At 41.4% G+C, this 16,824-nt stretch overlaps 1 protein-coding gene across 3 annotated transcripts in view; it reads right to left on the reverse strand.

The window, feature by feature from the left end:
- LOC122539580 (signal peptide peptidase-like 2A) overlaps nt 1–15,526 on the reverse strand; it is a 32,763-nt gene extending 17,237 nt beyond the window's left edge. For all 3 annotated transcript variants that reach the window (XM_043674575.1, XM_043674576.1, XM_043674577.1), the window contains exons 1-6: nt 15,350–15,526; nt 14,192–14,281; nt 6,788–6,927; nt 5,927–6,081; nt 4,110–4,206; nt 3,491–3,592 (exon numbers count right to left, since the gene is read on the reverse strand). In XM_043674575.1, the coding sequence (XP_043530510.1) occupies nt 3,491–3,592; nt 4,110–4,206; nt 5,927–6,081; nt 6,788–6,927; nt 14,192–14,281; nt 15,350–15,460 (695 nt within the window). In that variant the 5' untranslated portion in view covers nt 15,461–15,526. The remainder of the gene's footprint in view (nt 1–3,490; nt 3,593–4,109; nt 4,207–5,926; nt 6,082–6,787; nt 6,928–14,191; nt 14,282–15,349) is intronic.
- Nucleotides 15,527–16,824: the final 1,298 nt, after the last annotated feature.

Below are 16,824 nucleotides of genomic sequence, written 5' to 3' on the forward strand. Positions count from 1 at the left end.
TGCTGAAGATACAAAGCTGGATGGCAGGGTGATACGTGAGGAGGATGTTAGGCGATTACAGGGTGACCTGGACAGGCTAGGTGAGTGGACGGATGCATTGCAGATGCAGTTTAATGTGGATAAATGCATGGCTATCCACTTTGGTGACAAGAACAGGAAGGCAGATTACTACCTAAATGGAATCAATTTAGGTAAAGGGGCAGTACAAAGAGATCTGGGTGTTCTTGTACACCAGTCAATGAAAGCAAGCATGCAGGTACAACAGGCAGTGAAGAAAGCTAATAGCATGCTGGCCTTCATAACAAGAGGAATTCAGTATAGAAGCAAAGAGGTTCTTCTGCAGCTGTACAGGGCCCTGGTGAGACTACACCTGGAGTACTGTGTGCAGTTTTGGTCTCCAAATTTGAGGAAAGACATTCTGTCTATTGAGGGAGTGCAGAGTAGGTTCACGAGATCAATTCCCGGAATGGCGGGACTATCTTACATTTAAAGATTGGAACAACTGGACTTGTATACCCTTGAGTTTAGAAGGCTGAGAGGGGATCTGATTGAGACATACAAGATTATTAAAGAATTGGACTCTCTGGAGGCAGGAAGCATGTTTCCGCTGATGGGAGAGTGCCGAACCAGAGAACATAGTTTAAAAATATGGGGTAGGCCATTTAGAACAGAGTTGAGGAGAAACTTCTTCACCCAGAGAGTAGTGGGTGTATGGAATGCTCTGCCCTACGCTGATGGGAGAGTGCCGAACCAGAGAACATAGTTTATAAAAAGGGGGTAGGCCATTTAGAACAGAGTTGAGGAGAAACTTCTTCACCCAGAGAGTAGTGGGTGTATGGAATGCTCTGCCCTAGAAGGCAGTGGAGTCCAAGTCTCTGGATACTTTCAAGAAAGAGTTGGATAGAGTTCTTAAGGATAGTGGAATCAAGGGTTATGGGGATAAGGCAGGAACAGGATACTGATCGAGGACGGTCAGCCATGATCATAATGAATGGTGGTGCTGGCCTGAAGGGCAGAATGGCTTACTCCTGCACCTATTGTCTATTATTAAGAAAGTTTCATTCTTAAACTTGAGACTGCAGTGAAAGACAGAAATCAGGTTGACTGGACAAATATCATAAACACATTGGTCAATAGGTTTAACTTGAATAGCCACTCCACCTTTTAATAAAAACCTCACTGATAGGGCGTGGGTATCACTGGCCTGGCCAGGGTTTTGCAACTTTTTCATACAGAGGATGGTGAGTGTATGGAATGAGCTGCCAGAGGAAGTGGTGGAGGCTGATACAATTACAGCATTTAAAAGGCATCTGGATGGGTACGTGATTACAAAGGGTTTAGAGAGATATGAGCCAAGTGTTGGCAAATGGGGCTAGATTTATTGAGGATATCTGGTCAGCATGGACAGGTTGGACCCAAGGGTCTGTTTCTGTGCTGTACATTAGGCCTCTAATTCCAGATTCTCTACTGAATTCTAATTCCAACATCTGCCATAGGAGGATTAGGATCCAGTTCCTCAGAACATTAGCTGAGTTTCTGGCTTAATAGTCTACTGATAATACCATTAGGCCATTACCTCCCCAGCTACCTTCCCCCTACACGGTGCAGCAGTAAACATCACAGTCTCATCTGAATCAAATCTCAAGCAGCAACACTACAGAATGTAGATAACCCTCTTTAGTTAAACAGAGTGATCTGGATCACTGAGAGGCAGTGTCTAAGCTGTAAAACAGGCAGATCAAGCTGACTTTTCACATTGTGCTCTTCAAACCAGCAAGATAAGCACAGACACAGGATTACTAACAGTTCTTAGAAAAATCCATTATAAACAGATGGTAAATCCAAAATAAAACAAATGAACTGCGGATGCTGAAAATCAGAAACAAAAACAAATTGCTGGAGAAACTGAGCACATCAGGCAGCATCTGTGGAGAGAAAGCAAAGTTAATGTTGAGTCCAGTGACCTTTCTTCACAACTGAGTTTCTCCAGCAATTTCCATTTTTGTGATGGAAATTCCATCAACATAAACCACAGTACACAGATTCAACCTTTTCCGTGTAGAATTCATCCTAAAGAGGCATATGAACTATTTTGCATCCTCTCCCACTGTACAGTTTCATATTGTACTTGGGCTCAGATCAGAGTTTAACAAAGTTGCAGCCAGATATAGAGAGGGGTGAGTGAGTGGGCAAAAACCTGACAGATTCAGGCTGGTGTGGTAAAATGTGAAGTTTTTCATTTTGACAGGAATAATTAAAATAATTATTTAAACAGAGAACAACTACAAAATTCTGAGGTGCAATGGGATTTAGGTGTTTGAATGCTTGAGTCACAAAACTTTTAAGTAGGCACAGCACAAAATGAAGGTAGGTAATGAAATGCTATGCTTCATTACAAGAGAAACTGAACACAGGAAGGATGTTATTAAGCTGGAGAGAGTTCAGAGGAGATTTACCAGGATCAAATCTTCCAAACCCAGCAAAGAAAGGCTGAATAGGCTGGGTCTTTGTTCACTGGAGCATCAGAAGTTGTGAGGTGACCATTAGAAATTTATAAAATAATGAGGGGTATAGATAGGGTTAACGATTGTTGTCTTTTCCCTAGGATGAGGCTAGGGGGCACAATTTTAAAGGTAAGAGGAGAGAGTTTTAAAAAAGACACCAGGTGGAAATTTGTTTTTATACAGAGGATGATTCACATGTGGAATGAACTTCCTGAGGAAGTGGTGGAGGTGAGTACAGTTACAATGTTTAAAATAATATATGAATAGGAAATATTTGGAGAGATATGGACCAGGAGCAGGGAGGTGGGACTAGTTTAGTTTGGGATATGTTCGACATGGACTGGTTGGACCAAAGGGTCTGTTTCTGTGTTCAATGACTCTACATTTGTATAAAAGGAAGGATATTACGCTTATCATAACAGGGCTTGTTAAGACTACATCTCCAGTATGGTGTGCAGTTTTGGGCCCTTTTTAAAGAAAGACATAAATGCATTGGAGGGGGTTCTGAGGTGGTTTACTAAAGTGATACCAGGAAAGAGCTATTTGGCTCACAAGGCAAGGGTGGACATTCCAGGCTTGACTGCATGTGTATGCAATCTTCATTGTAATCTAAAAGATCCTGATAGTCTTGACAAGGTGGATGTCGATAGGATGTTTACTCTTGTGCAGTTGAATCCATAACTAGATGGTAGTTTTTAAATTTTGTGTTTGCCTTTTTACCACAGACATTAGGAGTTTCTTCCTTCCCAAGGATTATGCAACTTTGAAATTCTATGCTACAGAAGATGGTGTAGAAGGGACAGTGAACACTTTTAAGGACAGGCGTAGATAGATTCTTGTTAGGCCAGGAGAATGATAGGCTATCAGAAATAGAAGGAAATTGGAATCCAAGACACAAACAGATCAGCCACAATCTTATTGAATGACAAAGCAGGCTCAAAGTGACAAATGGCTGACCTGCTCCTCACCTGGGTGTTCGTACCTACCTGTCTGCATTCCGAAACGCCACCCAAATTGAAGCCATTGTTACACAGAACAAAGCAAGCATCACCAAACGAACTTCAATTCTTCTCTGAATATAGGGCACCCTGTAATGTGAAAAACATTGACATGTTTAGATGTACTTGTACAGGATAAAAGCTTAAAAGTTAAATTTGTGCTGTGCTGGAAAGTTTCTTCAAGCACAAAGTTTGGCCCAAACCATTCTGCTTTTTTTGTTTGCAAACTCATTATAACAAGAGGGTGACCATTGCACGTGCAGCATCAATTTAAATAATAACAGCCTGCAAGCATGCCACATAATTTCCTCACTACCTACACACCGTTTACTGTCTACATTACTTTATCAACCCTAGGATTTTTCAAAGAGGCCTTATTCTTAAACTTCGATGTACAATACAAGTCAGGAATCCAGTTATTAGGCTTATTGGTCACTAAATATCAGAACGACACTGGTCAATAAATTTAACTTTAACAACCTCAGCACAGGAATAGGCAGCGTATAACCAAATAGGCAAGAGGGCATTATGGAGAATAGAAACAAAAGGCCAAATTAAGAAAGATCAGATAAAGCAACTTCTAAACAAAGGACAAGTCTGAGCTTACTTGCACTTCCAGTAAGGGATTCTTTTCATTAGTGCAGCCAAACAATTATAGACACTAACTGCTGCAGCCAAAGCAAAGATGCCAATAACCATGTACACTAGAGGAAAAAAAAGACAAATCATACTAAAGTTTCCACATGCACATGACATATCCATTCAGTATTTTGTTAACAATTTTTAATCTGTGCTCAAGGCACCACTATGTTGGAATTAATAAATACTGTGCCAATTTTTCCACCAATCAGGTTATCCAGCAGACATCACTAGTGGTCTGGAAAAGGGAAGGGCCTCCAAATGGTGATTGTGAACAGCAGCTGGGATTTTTAAAAGCAAAAGTGACATCAGAAAGAAAGGGCAAGGAACACAAGTTAACACACTTCACCCCATGCAGCCTTGCGGTGACATTTGCAACTCCAACTGTTATGACACATATTTAGAGAAGAATTGTGGGGAGTTGTACTTTGGCAGATACAGGAACTGTCTAACTCATTTATAACAGAACCTTACAGCCAGCAGATTAAAGTAGTTTTTATTTCAGTAAGTAGTAATACATCAACTATGCCTCAGTCCAGTACTGCAATATGTTCACATAGAATAGTTTTGAAGTTGAATTTGGCAGTCATCCTAATTTCCTTTAGGAAGAGTGTGTTAATACAGTATAGCATCAACCGAATCAACCCGTAGCTGCAAGATAGCAACCTTTCCACACTTAATCACCAGAATTATATGAATTTAAAGCTAATTTACAAAACAAATTACAGCTCCTCATCCAAATCCAAAAGGACTCAAGAGCTGAAAGAGATCCAACAGTAAATTGAATGAAATCGTAAAAACAGGAGGTATAGTTAGTAAGTCTGCAGATGACACCACAATTGAAGGTGCAGTGGACAGCAAAGAAGGTTACCTCAGTACAATGTGATCTTGATCAAATGGGCCAGGGGCTGAGAAGTGGCATGTGGAGTTTAATTTAGATAAATGTGAGATGTTGCATTTTAGGAAAGCTAACCTGAGCAGGACTTATACACTTAATGGTAAGGCAGAAGTGGGTACTGAAGATGCTGGAGTACCCACTTCAAGGAACAGATTTTCCTGCTCCTTGGATGCTGCCCTGACCTGCTGTGCTGTTCCAGCACCACTCTAACCTTGACTTAATGGTAAGGTCCTAGAGGTGTTGCTGAACAGAGAGACCTGGAGTGCAGTTCATAGTTCCTTGAAACTGGAATTGCAGGCAGATAGCAGAGGCTCAATAGGCTAGGGCTGTTTTCCCTGGAGCATCAGAGGCTGAAGGGTGACCTTATAGATGTTTAAAGATTATGAGGGCATGGAAAGGGCAAATAGACAAGGTCTTTTCCCTGGGTGTGTGGATTGGGGGGATCCCAGAACTAGAGGGTGAGGTGAAAAATTTACAAGGGATCTAAGGGGCAATCTTTCCACACAGAGGGTGGTGCGTGTATGGAATGAGCTGCCAGAGGAAGTGGCGGAGGCTGGTATAACATTTAAAAGGGATAGGAAGGGTTTAGAAGGGCTAGGTGCTGGCAAATGGGGCTAGATTTATTTAGGATATCTGGTAAGCATCGATGAGTTGGACCAAAGTGTGCGTTTCCATGCTGTATGACTCTAACTATTTGGGAGTTGTTTGAAATTAAACTGAATTGGTTCACTACAATCCCAACTTTTCCCCAAACTAAACTGTCGAAGGAATTCATTAACACTTTTAAAAATCACATTTCAGCACTGAAAATTCAGACAAACAAAAATTCACTAAACTTGACTGAACTGGGTTTTCTTCTCCAAATAGAAATACTGACATGTACTCACCGAGCCACTTGTAAAAAAAGTACAACAGAACAATCATCACAGAACAGATGACAACAAAAACTACAACAGTTAGTGGAGTCAGCATCGCAGATGAATCCTTGGTCTTGTCCTCACTATTTGTCTGTCGTCTGGAGTCAGACAGTATCGAATGTCCGCTTCATCCCAAAAGGAAATGACATGGTAAACGTTAGGGGTTTATAAAACTGAATCCTGCACTGATAAAGTATAATGACAAAATAATTATCAAGCAATGACAAGAGCTTCTCCTAATTTGCAACAAATAAAAATCAGATCTTATTAATACAAAATAAACAGAAAATGATGAAACTCAACAGGTTTGAAAGCATCTATAGACAGATAACAGAAGTAACATTTTGAATCTGATGAGACTCTGATCCGACTCAATCGTGTTTATCGAGACTCGCTCTCAATAAAGACAGACCATGATAAAACTGCTAAATGAAATGAACAGTTTTGTTTCTCTCTGGATGATAGAGAGAATTCAAGAACTGGTAGTGTGTGCCTGGTAGGAAAAGGACCATGCCTCTACCTTATGTCAAGTAAGTCATACACTGGGGTTACAGCTCAGAATGGGAATAGCAATGGTGGCAGTAAACATCCAACAAACAAGGATTTAATAAGTGACCCCACAGTGGAGACTGCTACCCAATGCAGAATAGTCAGGGCACTTACTCAGAGCTCATCACCCATCACAAAACAATGCCAAGCCATTGATGCCCCATTTTGTAGATTAAGTGGGGAGTTTCTTAGGGAAAGTAACAATCTCAATGACAGAGCAACATATATTACAAATACATGCTAAGTTTCAAATCATCTGACATTCAGCTACTGAGGCAATACCTTTCACCTTCATCCATCCCACTCCAATAACTTCCAAAGGCAACTGTAGCAACAGCAATAATGAAGATGATCAGGATGCTGTAATCCAGGACAGGCACAGGAGGGGAATAGAGTGCACCTGAAATGTTCTCTCCAAGCATCTGGAAGCAGAAATTATGTCAAATACAGTCAGAGTCATACAGCACAGACCCTTTGGCCCAACTCGTCCATGCCAACTCGGTTTCCTAAACTTATCTAGTACCATTTGCCTGCATTTAGCTCATATCCCTCTAAACCTTTCTTATCCATGTACTTGCTCAAATGTCTTTTAAATGTTGTAATCATACCTGCTCTCCATTACTTCCTCTGACAACTCATTCAATATATGCACCTCCCTTGTGTATGGCCCCTCAAGTTCCCTTTTAAATCTTTCTCCTCTCACTGTAAATCCATGCCCTTAAACTTTGGATTCCCCTACTGCAAGGACGATCTTTCCTTTGCACCTTATCTATACCCTTCGTGACTTTGTTAATAATTCAAAGCCTCCACTCTCAGTAAATCCTTGTAAATCTTTTCTCCATCCACTCCTATTTAATAACATCCTTCCTAAAGCAAAGCAACCAGAACTATACACAGTATTCCAGAAGTGGCCGTTACAACCACATGGTGTCCCAACCCCTACATTCAATGGCCTGAACAATGAAAGCACCATGCTAGCTACTTGTGATGCAACTTTGCTAGGAACCATGTACCTGAACCCTAGGTCTCTGTTTGACAACACCCCACAGAGACCTACTGTTAAATGTGCAAGTCCTGCCCTAATTTGTCTTACCAGAATGGAACACTTTGCATTGATGTAAATTAAACTCCACTCCCACTGGCCCAGAAGATCAATATCCCATTGTACTTTTTAGATAACCTTCGTCAATGTCCACTATTTGAACCAAATTTGGTGTCATTCGCAAACTTACAAACCATGTATCTTATATTCTTATCCAAATAGCTTACATAATGACAGGGGATCAAACACCGTGCTCTATGGAATCGCTGGTCACAGTCCTGCCGTTTGAAAAACAACCCTCTGCCCCCCACTGTCAAACCAATTTTGTAGCCAATTTCCCAGCTCTCCCTGGATCCCATGATATCTAACTTTACTAACCAAGTTTGCAAATGACACCAAAATTGGAGGTGTAGTGGACAACAAAGTGGGTTACCTCAGATTACAACAGGATCTGGACCAGATGGGCCAATGGACTGAAAAGTGACAGATGGAGTTTAATTCAGATAAATGCGAGGTGCTGCATTTTGGGAAAGCAAATCTTAGCAGGACTTATACACTTAATGGTAAGGGCCTAGGGAGTGTTCCTGAACAAAGAGACCTTGGAGTGCAGGTTCATAGCTCCCTGAAAGTGGAGTCGCAGGTAGATAGGATAGTGAAGGTGGTGTTTGGTATGTTTTCCTTTATTGGTCAGAGTGTTGAATACAGGAGTTGGGAGGTCATGTGGCGGCTGTACAGGACATTGGTGAGGCCACTGTTGGAATATTCCATGCAATTCTAGTCTCCTTCCTATCGGAAAGATGTTGTGAAACTTGAAAGAGTTCAGAAAAGATTTACAAGGATATTGCCAGGGTTGGAGGATTTGAGCTATAGGGAGAGGCTGAACAGGCTGGGTCTGTTTTCCCTGGACCGTCGGATGCTGAGGGGTGACCTTATAAAGGTTTACAAAATTATGAGGGGCATGAATAGGATAAATATACAAAGTCTTTTCCCTGGAGTCAGGGAGTCCAGAACTAGAGGACATAGGTTTAGAGTGAGAGGGGAAAGATATAAAAGAGACCTAAGGGGCAACCTTTTCATGCAGAGGGTGGTACGTGTATGGAATGAGCTGCCAGATGATGTGGTGGAGGCTGGTACAATTGTAATATTTAAGAGGCATTTGGATGGGTATATGAATAGAAAGGTTTGGAGAGATATGGGCCGGGTGCTGGCAGGTGGGACTAGATTGGGTTGGTATATCTGGTCAGCATGGACGGTTGGACCGAAGGGTCTGTTTTCATGCTGCACATCTCTATGACTATGACTCTGTGTGGAACCTTGTCAAAGTCCTTGTAGACAACATCTACCTCTCTGCCCTCATCTATCTGCTTGGTAACACCCTCAAAGAAACTCAATCAAGTTTGCAAGACACTATTTCCTATGCACAAAACCATGCTGACTATCCCTGATCAGTCCCTACCTCTCCAAACATAAATAAAACCTATCTCGCAGAATCCCAACCAACAACCTACTGACTTTAGACTCAATGGTCTGGCATACTGTCCAGACCACTCTCCTCGCATCCAGATATCCATGAGAAGATATCTAGGGACAGAATAATGAAGCGGCCCCCGAGTTAAAGATCGAGAGACCAGACAAACATGTTGCCAACTCAATGTCAGGAGTCAGGACATTGGTTCAGGGTTGGCAAGGAACTGGCAGGAGGGAAAGGATCCAGTGGTCACGGTCCATATAGGTACCAATGATATGGTAGAATAGGAAAGAGGTTATGGAGAGAGTAGAAGAAGCTAGACATTAAAAATTACCTCAAAAAAAAAGTTATAATCTCTGGAATGTTACCTGAGCCATATAAAATTGTTATAAGGTACACAAAACTAGAAATAAATACGTGGCTCAAAGACTGGTGTGGGAAAAGAATGTCTTGGTTTGTGGGACACGGGCATTAGTAGAGAGGAAAGAGCAGACTGTACCAATGGCATGACTTACATCTGTACTGGTGCCAGTGTTCTTGCAAACTACCAAAATAGAGCGGCAGAGAGGGATTTACAGGAAATAGTTGGGAAGAGTGACGAAATGTGGAAAGTTACAGACGAGAAGAAAATAATTTGGAAAATGAGTCTCAGAGAATTGCAAGTAATGACAGAAAAAAGTCAAGTGCCAATCAAGGCTCTATGTTACAAAAATAACAAGCTTCCACATCCTGATTTACAGCCAGTGCTGGAGAAGTAAAAAAGGAACTCGATTAAATTACAATCAACAGGGAAGTGATACTGAGCAAATTGACAGGGTTGGGACTAACAAATCTCCAGGTCCAGAAAGTTCCAAAAAAAAAGTGACTAATGAAGTCGAAGATGATTTGATCCATACTCTCCAAAATCTCCTAGATTATGGAAATGTTTAATCAAATGGAAAGGAGGAAATATATCTTCATGCGGAAGGTGTTAGAATCAATGATTAAAAAGAAATTGTAGCTAGGCACTTAAAAACTCAAGGTAAACAGGAAGGAGTGTGGTTTATGAAGAGGAAGTAGTGCTCAACAATAGGTTCTTTGAATGATTAGATTCCCTACAGTGTGGAAACAGGCTCCCCGGGCCAACAGGTCCACACCGACCCTCCGAAGAGCAACCCAAACAGACCCATTTCCCTCTGACTAATGCACCTAACACTACGGGCAATTTAACACGGCCAATTCACCTAAGCTGCACATCTTTGGACGGTGGGAGGAAACCAGAGCACCCGGAGGAAGCCCACGCAGACACTGGGAGAATGTGCAAACTCCACAGAGAGTCAACGGAGGCTGAAATCAAACCTGGGACCCTGGTGCTGTGAGGCAGCAGTGCTAACCACTGAGCCACCATGGTGCCTCACAGTGAATAACACATGCTGTGGATAAAGGGGAGTCTTTAAGTGTGCTGTTCTCAGATTTTCAGAAAGCATTTTATAAGATGTGGAATCAAAGATTATTGCAGAAATTTGAAGCTATGTAAGAATGGATAGAAGATTGGGTGGCTGGTAGAAAACAGAATATGCAACAAGTCTTTGATTGGGAGTATGAGACAAGTCTCATCAAGGGTGTGATGAATCTCAATGTTTTTACATATATGACTTTGATGAAGCAGAGCTGAAAAATGTATTGCTGGAAAAGCACAGCAGGTCAGGCAGCATCCAAGGAGCAGGAGAATGGACGTTTCGGGCATAAGCCCTTCAGGAATATTTGATGAAGCAGCAAACACATAACAACTAAATTTGGAGATGACACCAAGATAGTGAAGAAAGTTTGTTGAAAACACAAAGAGCTTGCAAATGGATAAAGTGAGTTGGCAAAGATCAGCCTCTATTCCTCATGAAGGGCTTTTGCCCGAAACGTCGATTTTCCTGCTCCTCGGATGGTGCCTGAACTGCTGTGCTTTTCCAGCACCACTCTAATCTAGAATCTGGTTTCCAACATCTGCAGTCTTTGTTTTTACCAAAGATCAGCCTATAGTATAGTGTTAGAAAATGTGAAGTTGTTCGTTTTGGCAGGAAGAATTAAAAAGGCACTGCATGACTGTGACATTTAGCGGTGCTGTGGGATCAAATTATTCCTGCACAAAAGTCTCAAAAGGTTAGAATACAGGTACATGTCAGGCAGGCTAATGGAATGCTATTATAGTGTGAAATTTAACACAAAGAAATGTTGTGGTTCAAATATACAGAACACTGGTGAAACCCCATCTTGAACACTGTGTCCAGTTTTCAGCCAGTCTTATATAAGATGGATGTAAATATGTTGGTGGCAATTCAGAGATTTACTCGATTGATACCAGGAATGAGCGAGTTGCCCGACAAGGAAAGGTTCAGCAAACTGGGTTTGTTTCCATCGTAGTTTACAAGAGTGAGGGATGACTTGATCCAAATGATCCTGATAAGATGGATGTGGAAAGGAGCTTCCACTTGTGAGTCAGTCTAGACATCGTGAGCAGGGTTTAAAGTTATGGGTTGTGTCCTTTTAGGACCAAATCTAAGAAAATTCTTTCCCCCTCAGTTGAGGCACTTTGGGGGTCTCTACCTCACAAGGTGGCATAGGTGAGGTCATTAAATATTTTTAAGACTATGATAGATATATTCTTGTTAGGTAAGAAATCAAACAATAGAGGTAGAAAGTAATGTGGAATAAGGAACACAAATAAAACAGTCATAATGTGACTGAATGGGACAACAGGTTTGAGGGACCAAGTGGTCCATTTCTACTAACTCATGTTTGTAAAGGTTGTGCCTGAATTTTCAAGTATCACAGACTGAATAAAGGAACAGGATACAAAGGTTGGAAAACCACTTTTGATGATTTTCGGATTGAGATTTGGACGTAGTGAGCACAGTATCAATTTGCTGATGACACAAATAGGTGATTGTTGTAAACAGTAAGAATTGAGGACAGGTTAGCAAAACAGTTCACAACTCAAGAGGTGATAGGATCAGGAAAACAGGAATGTGTATGAACATGAACAGTGGGTGTGGATGAACAGAAGGATTTCAAATAACCCTCTGAAAACCGAAATACACGAAGGTGAAACCATATAAATGCCTATTGCATCACGGGCAGCATGGTGGTTCAGTGGTTGCACTGCTGCCTTACAGCACCAGGGTCCCAGGTTCAATTCCAGCCTTGGGTGACTGTGTGGAGTTTGCACATTCTCCCTGTGTATGCGTGGGTTTCCTCCGGGTGCTCCAGTTTCCTCCCACAGTCCAAAGATGTGCAGGTCAGGTGAATTGGCCATGCTAAATTGCCCATAGTGTTAGGTGCATTAGTCAGAGGGAAATGGGCCTGTGTGGGTTACTCTTCGGAGGGTCATTGTGGACTTGTTGGGCAGAAGAGCCTGTCTCCACACTGTAGGTAATCTAATCTAATCTTTTAAAAAGCAAAGGCAGAGAACATGAGTGAAATAGTAATAAGACTGGAAGGAATAAATAGAAGACTGTGTACAGTTAGATAAAGAGTTTGGTGCTGGAAAAGCACAGCAGGTCAGGCAGCATCTGAGGAGCAGGAAAATCGATGTTTTGGGCATAAGCCCTTCATCAGGAAGGACTCTTGCCCACAACATCGATTCTCCTGCTTCTCGGATGCCGTCTGATCTACTGTGCTTTTCCAGCACAACACTCTCTCTACTCTGAACTCCAGCATCCAGAGTCTTCATTTTCTCCCAGTTAGATAAAGGACATTTCAAAGCCAGTTTAAAATGAACACTTTATGTTAATCATGAAGGGAATTTGAGAAGAGGGCTTTGATATTTAACAGTTCATAGTGGAAGATGCAGAGTATGAAGGGTACGATGAGTGAACAGCGAACAGCTTTATTTTATTGTTTTGAAAATGAGTTTATTCACTATGGTCTGAGAAAGAGATTTCTTAAATGGGACAAAGGGACCTCAGTGCCATTAAATCACTGAAGGCTAATATGTGGTAGCAGCAAATTATTTGGGAGGATAATAGAACGCTAGCCTTTACTGAAAGGGGATTTAAGCCCAGGAGTACTGAAATCTTGTTTAGGAGCTTAGTTTGGCTGCATCCAGAGTACTATGTGCAGCTCTGGTCTCCTTACCGCAAGAAAGGTACTACTGCTATAGAGAGATTGCAATAAAGGTTCACCAGATGTGTTTCTGGGATAGTGGGACTGTCCTATGAAGATAATTTGGGTAAACTGAGACGGTGTTCTTGAGTTTCAAATGATGAGAGGTGATCTCCTTGAATCTTACAAAATGCATAAAAAAGGAATAGACAGTAGATGCACATAATATCATTCACCTGGTTGCAAGTGTAGAGTGGTAGAGTCAGAATCTTTGGTGACCTTTAAGTGGCAATTGGATAGGTACATGGATGGGTGCTTAAGCTAGGACAGATGTTCGGCACAACATCGTGGGCCGAAGGGCCTGTTCTGTGCTGTATTGTTCTGTGTTCTATGTGTAGAACTGGGGCCAAAATTTAAAAAACAAAAAGAATCAGCACCTTGCTGCAAGAAGAGGAGAATTTATTTTACTCTTAAGGATATGAACCTTGAGGCCTCTCTAAACAAAGGGTAGTGAAAACTCAGTCTTTGTGACTAACAAAGATTGATAGATTTCTGATGGTGTACAGGGCAAGGGAATTGGGGTGGTAAGAGACATTGAAGTGTTTGATCAGTTATGATCGCATTGAACAACGAGGCATCTTCGATGGCTTGAATGGCCTCCTCATGTACTGATGTTCTTATTACTTCCAGTTGTGGAAAACTGAAAGCGAAGAATCAATTACAAACTATTATGAAAAGATGAGATGTTGGGCGGGGGTGAGCAGAAAGATATTCACAAGAAAGCGGTTTTACCAGAGAATGTTTGAACCAGATTACTCTGTTTTGTATTGGGAAAATATTTCCTCAGGAAGATAATAACATTAGAAAAGAGACCAGAGCCACAAGGTTAGCTCTGCATTACCCAAGAATGGTGCATGGTTTTGCTCCTATCCTGGAGGCTGCTCTCACCTCAGCAACACGGAAATTAACTGCAGATGAAAGAGACATAACTGCATGGCAGGGAGAGAGAAGAAAGAATTCACCTCCACCCAGGTACAACTAATTTTGAAGAAGGCACAATATTTAAAGTGAAATTATTAGACAAGAAAGATGAAAGGTTTACCTTTCTCATCGTCAGTATATCTCGATAATCAATGAGAGCGATTGGAATGTTGAGCTTCTCAATATCAGACTTGTTTCCTGAAGGAGGACTCTGAAACAGATGATCTGTGAGTACACACACTAAACAAGATGTTAGTCAATTATGAATGTAAGAAAACAGAATTGTTGAATCCTAAAAATACTTTGAGGCTGAAACGTCAAGGATAATAACCACCCAGAGTCATGCTCATTGCTAATTATTCCAGAATCCTTCACTCAATGGAAACTCAGCTGGTCAGAGAGATTAATCAAAAAAATAGTTTAAAAGGACTCTTAATCACTATTAGTCATTTAATTTAAATTGAGGTCAAAGGGCCAGAACAAAAGTGCAAATATCCCAAAAGGATTGTGTGGGGGAGGAAAAAAAAGTCACCAGAAGCAATGAAGGGCAAGAATATGAAGCGATTTGAAAACATGACTGAGAATCATAAGATCAAAATGCTGCTTGACTGGGTGCAAGTTAAGAGCAGGTGATGAACAGGACTTGACGAGCTTGGACATAAACTTGTTTATGTTAATTGCACAAAGTTGCTCTGTGTTTCTTTCGATTTACACATTTAAAGAGTATCTTAAGATAGTTATTTATTATGGAACTGGATTAGATAGACACAAGGAAACTGCTCAAGATAATTTCTCTCATAGCCACAATATTCATGTTTAATTTCTAATCAATGGTGATCCAAAGGATATTGACAGATTTAATGGTGATAACTTCGCTAAATGTCAAGGGAAGGAAATTAAACTTGCTTTCATGGGGAGCTGACCGTTATCTGGCATTTGACAAAAGACAGTAGACAAGACCAGAGAAATGGAGTGGGAGACCAGATCAGTCAATGATTTGACAATAATAGAACAGGCAGTGACTGTGACTAGGTTAGAAAGAGGATGTCGGCACAAATGAACAATTTCAGGCTCACCCAATTTTGACAGAAGTTAAGGCCTATCCCACTGTGATAATCAATCAAAACCTCTAAATTTTGAGAAAAATTATTCATGTAGGGCTGGGGTCGAGATGCAGTAGTTGACTCAACATGGTCGGTTAAACTACTCAAATATAGTGCTCTTGAATTTTTTTTATATTTAACAAAATTCAGAACTTGTCATTCATATTTAGACTTACTAAACCATCCGAACTGGCAATCAGTAATGCTTTGGCAAAATGCTTCTGGGCGATCTGTGCTTTCCTGATGAAGGTGCAGTTCCCTCTCATCACCACAACAAGCTTGCCCATTATGCCGCCTGGGGGCACATCTGTCGAGTCACAGAGAGTGGTGCTGGTCAAATTCTGTAATGGATACGCAGTCTACAAAAAAAAACAAAGAAGTAGAAACAATGAGTCCCTGTGTTCTGAATATCTCCAAGTACCCAGAAATTTACAAACTACGATGGTGAGATCTCTTGTGGAGCAGCACACCATTTCTGGTCAGATTTAGATTGGATTTGTTGAGGTAACTGTTGATTTGATGGAACAATTGAATGTCACAGTAACAAGATTCTGGACTGACTTTTGAAACAGATCTACAAAAGCTATTTTGCTCAATTGTCCATAACCTGCAGCACCCCAAACTGAAACTTCACCCAACAACAGAAACCAGTTTTAACATTTATTGTTGCAATGTGGAGCGAAAGGTCAAACTGAAGTCAGAGATGTACAGCATGGAAACAGACCCTTCGGTCCAACCTGTCCATGCCGACCAGATATCCCAACCCAACCTAGTCCCACCAGCCAGCACCCGGCCCATATCCCTCCAAACCTTTCTATTCATATACCCATTCAGATGTTGCAATTGTACCAGCCTCCACCACATCCTCTGGCAGCTCATTCCATACACGTACCATCCTTTGTGTGAAAAAGTTGACCCTTAGGTCTCTTTTATATCTTTCCCCTCTCACCCTAAACCTATGCCCTCTGGTTCTGGACTCCGCGACCCCAGGGAAAAGACTTTGTCTATTTATCCTATCCATGCCCCTCATAATTTTATACACCTCTATAAGGTCACCACTCAGCCTCCGACGCTCCAGGGAAAACAGCCAAAGCCTGTTCAAAATCTCCCTGTAGCTCAAATCCTCCAACCCTGGCAACATCCTTGTAAATCTTTTCTGAACCCTTTCAAGTTTCACAACATCTTTCCGATAGGAAGGAGACCAGAATTGCACTCAATATTCCAACAGTGGCCTAACCAATGTCCTGTACAGACGCAACATGACCTCCCAACACCTGTACTCAATACTCTGACCAATAAAGGAAAGCATACCAAACGCCTTCTTCACTATCCTATCAACCTGAGACTCCACTTTCAAGGAGCTATGAACCTGCACTCCAAGGACTCCTTATTCAGCAACACTCCCTAGGACCTTACCATTAAGTGTATAAGTCGTGCTAAGATTTGCTTTCCCAAAATGCAGCACCTCACATTTATCTGAATTAAACTCCATCTGCCACTCCTCAGTCTTGTTGGGCTGCAGCTTCACTTAATCACAAGATACACAGGAGCTTCACTCAGATTTGCATATGTATGAAATGGATTTAACGTTTCTGATGTTAAATTAAGGCAGAGGAGTCAGACAGACAACTTCACAAAGACTTTGAAAAAA

This window comes from Chiloscyllium plagiosum, chromosome 32 (assembly GCF_004010195.1).
Source record: "Chiloscyllium plagiosum isolate BGI_BamShark_2017 chromosome 32, ASM401019v2, whole genome shotgun sequence".
NCBI classification, from domain to species: Eukaryota; Metazoa; Chordata; class Chondrichthyes; order Orectolobiformes; family Hemiscylliidae; genus Chiloscyllium; species Chiloscyllium plagiosum.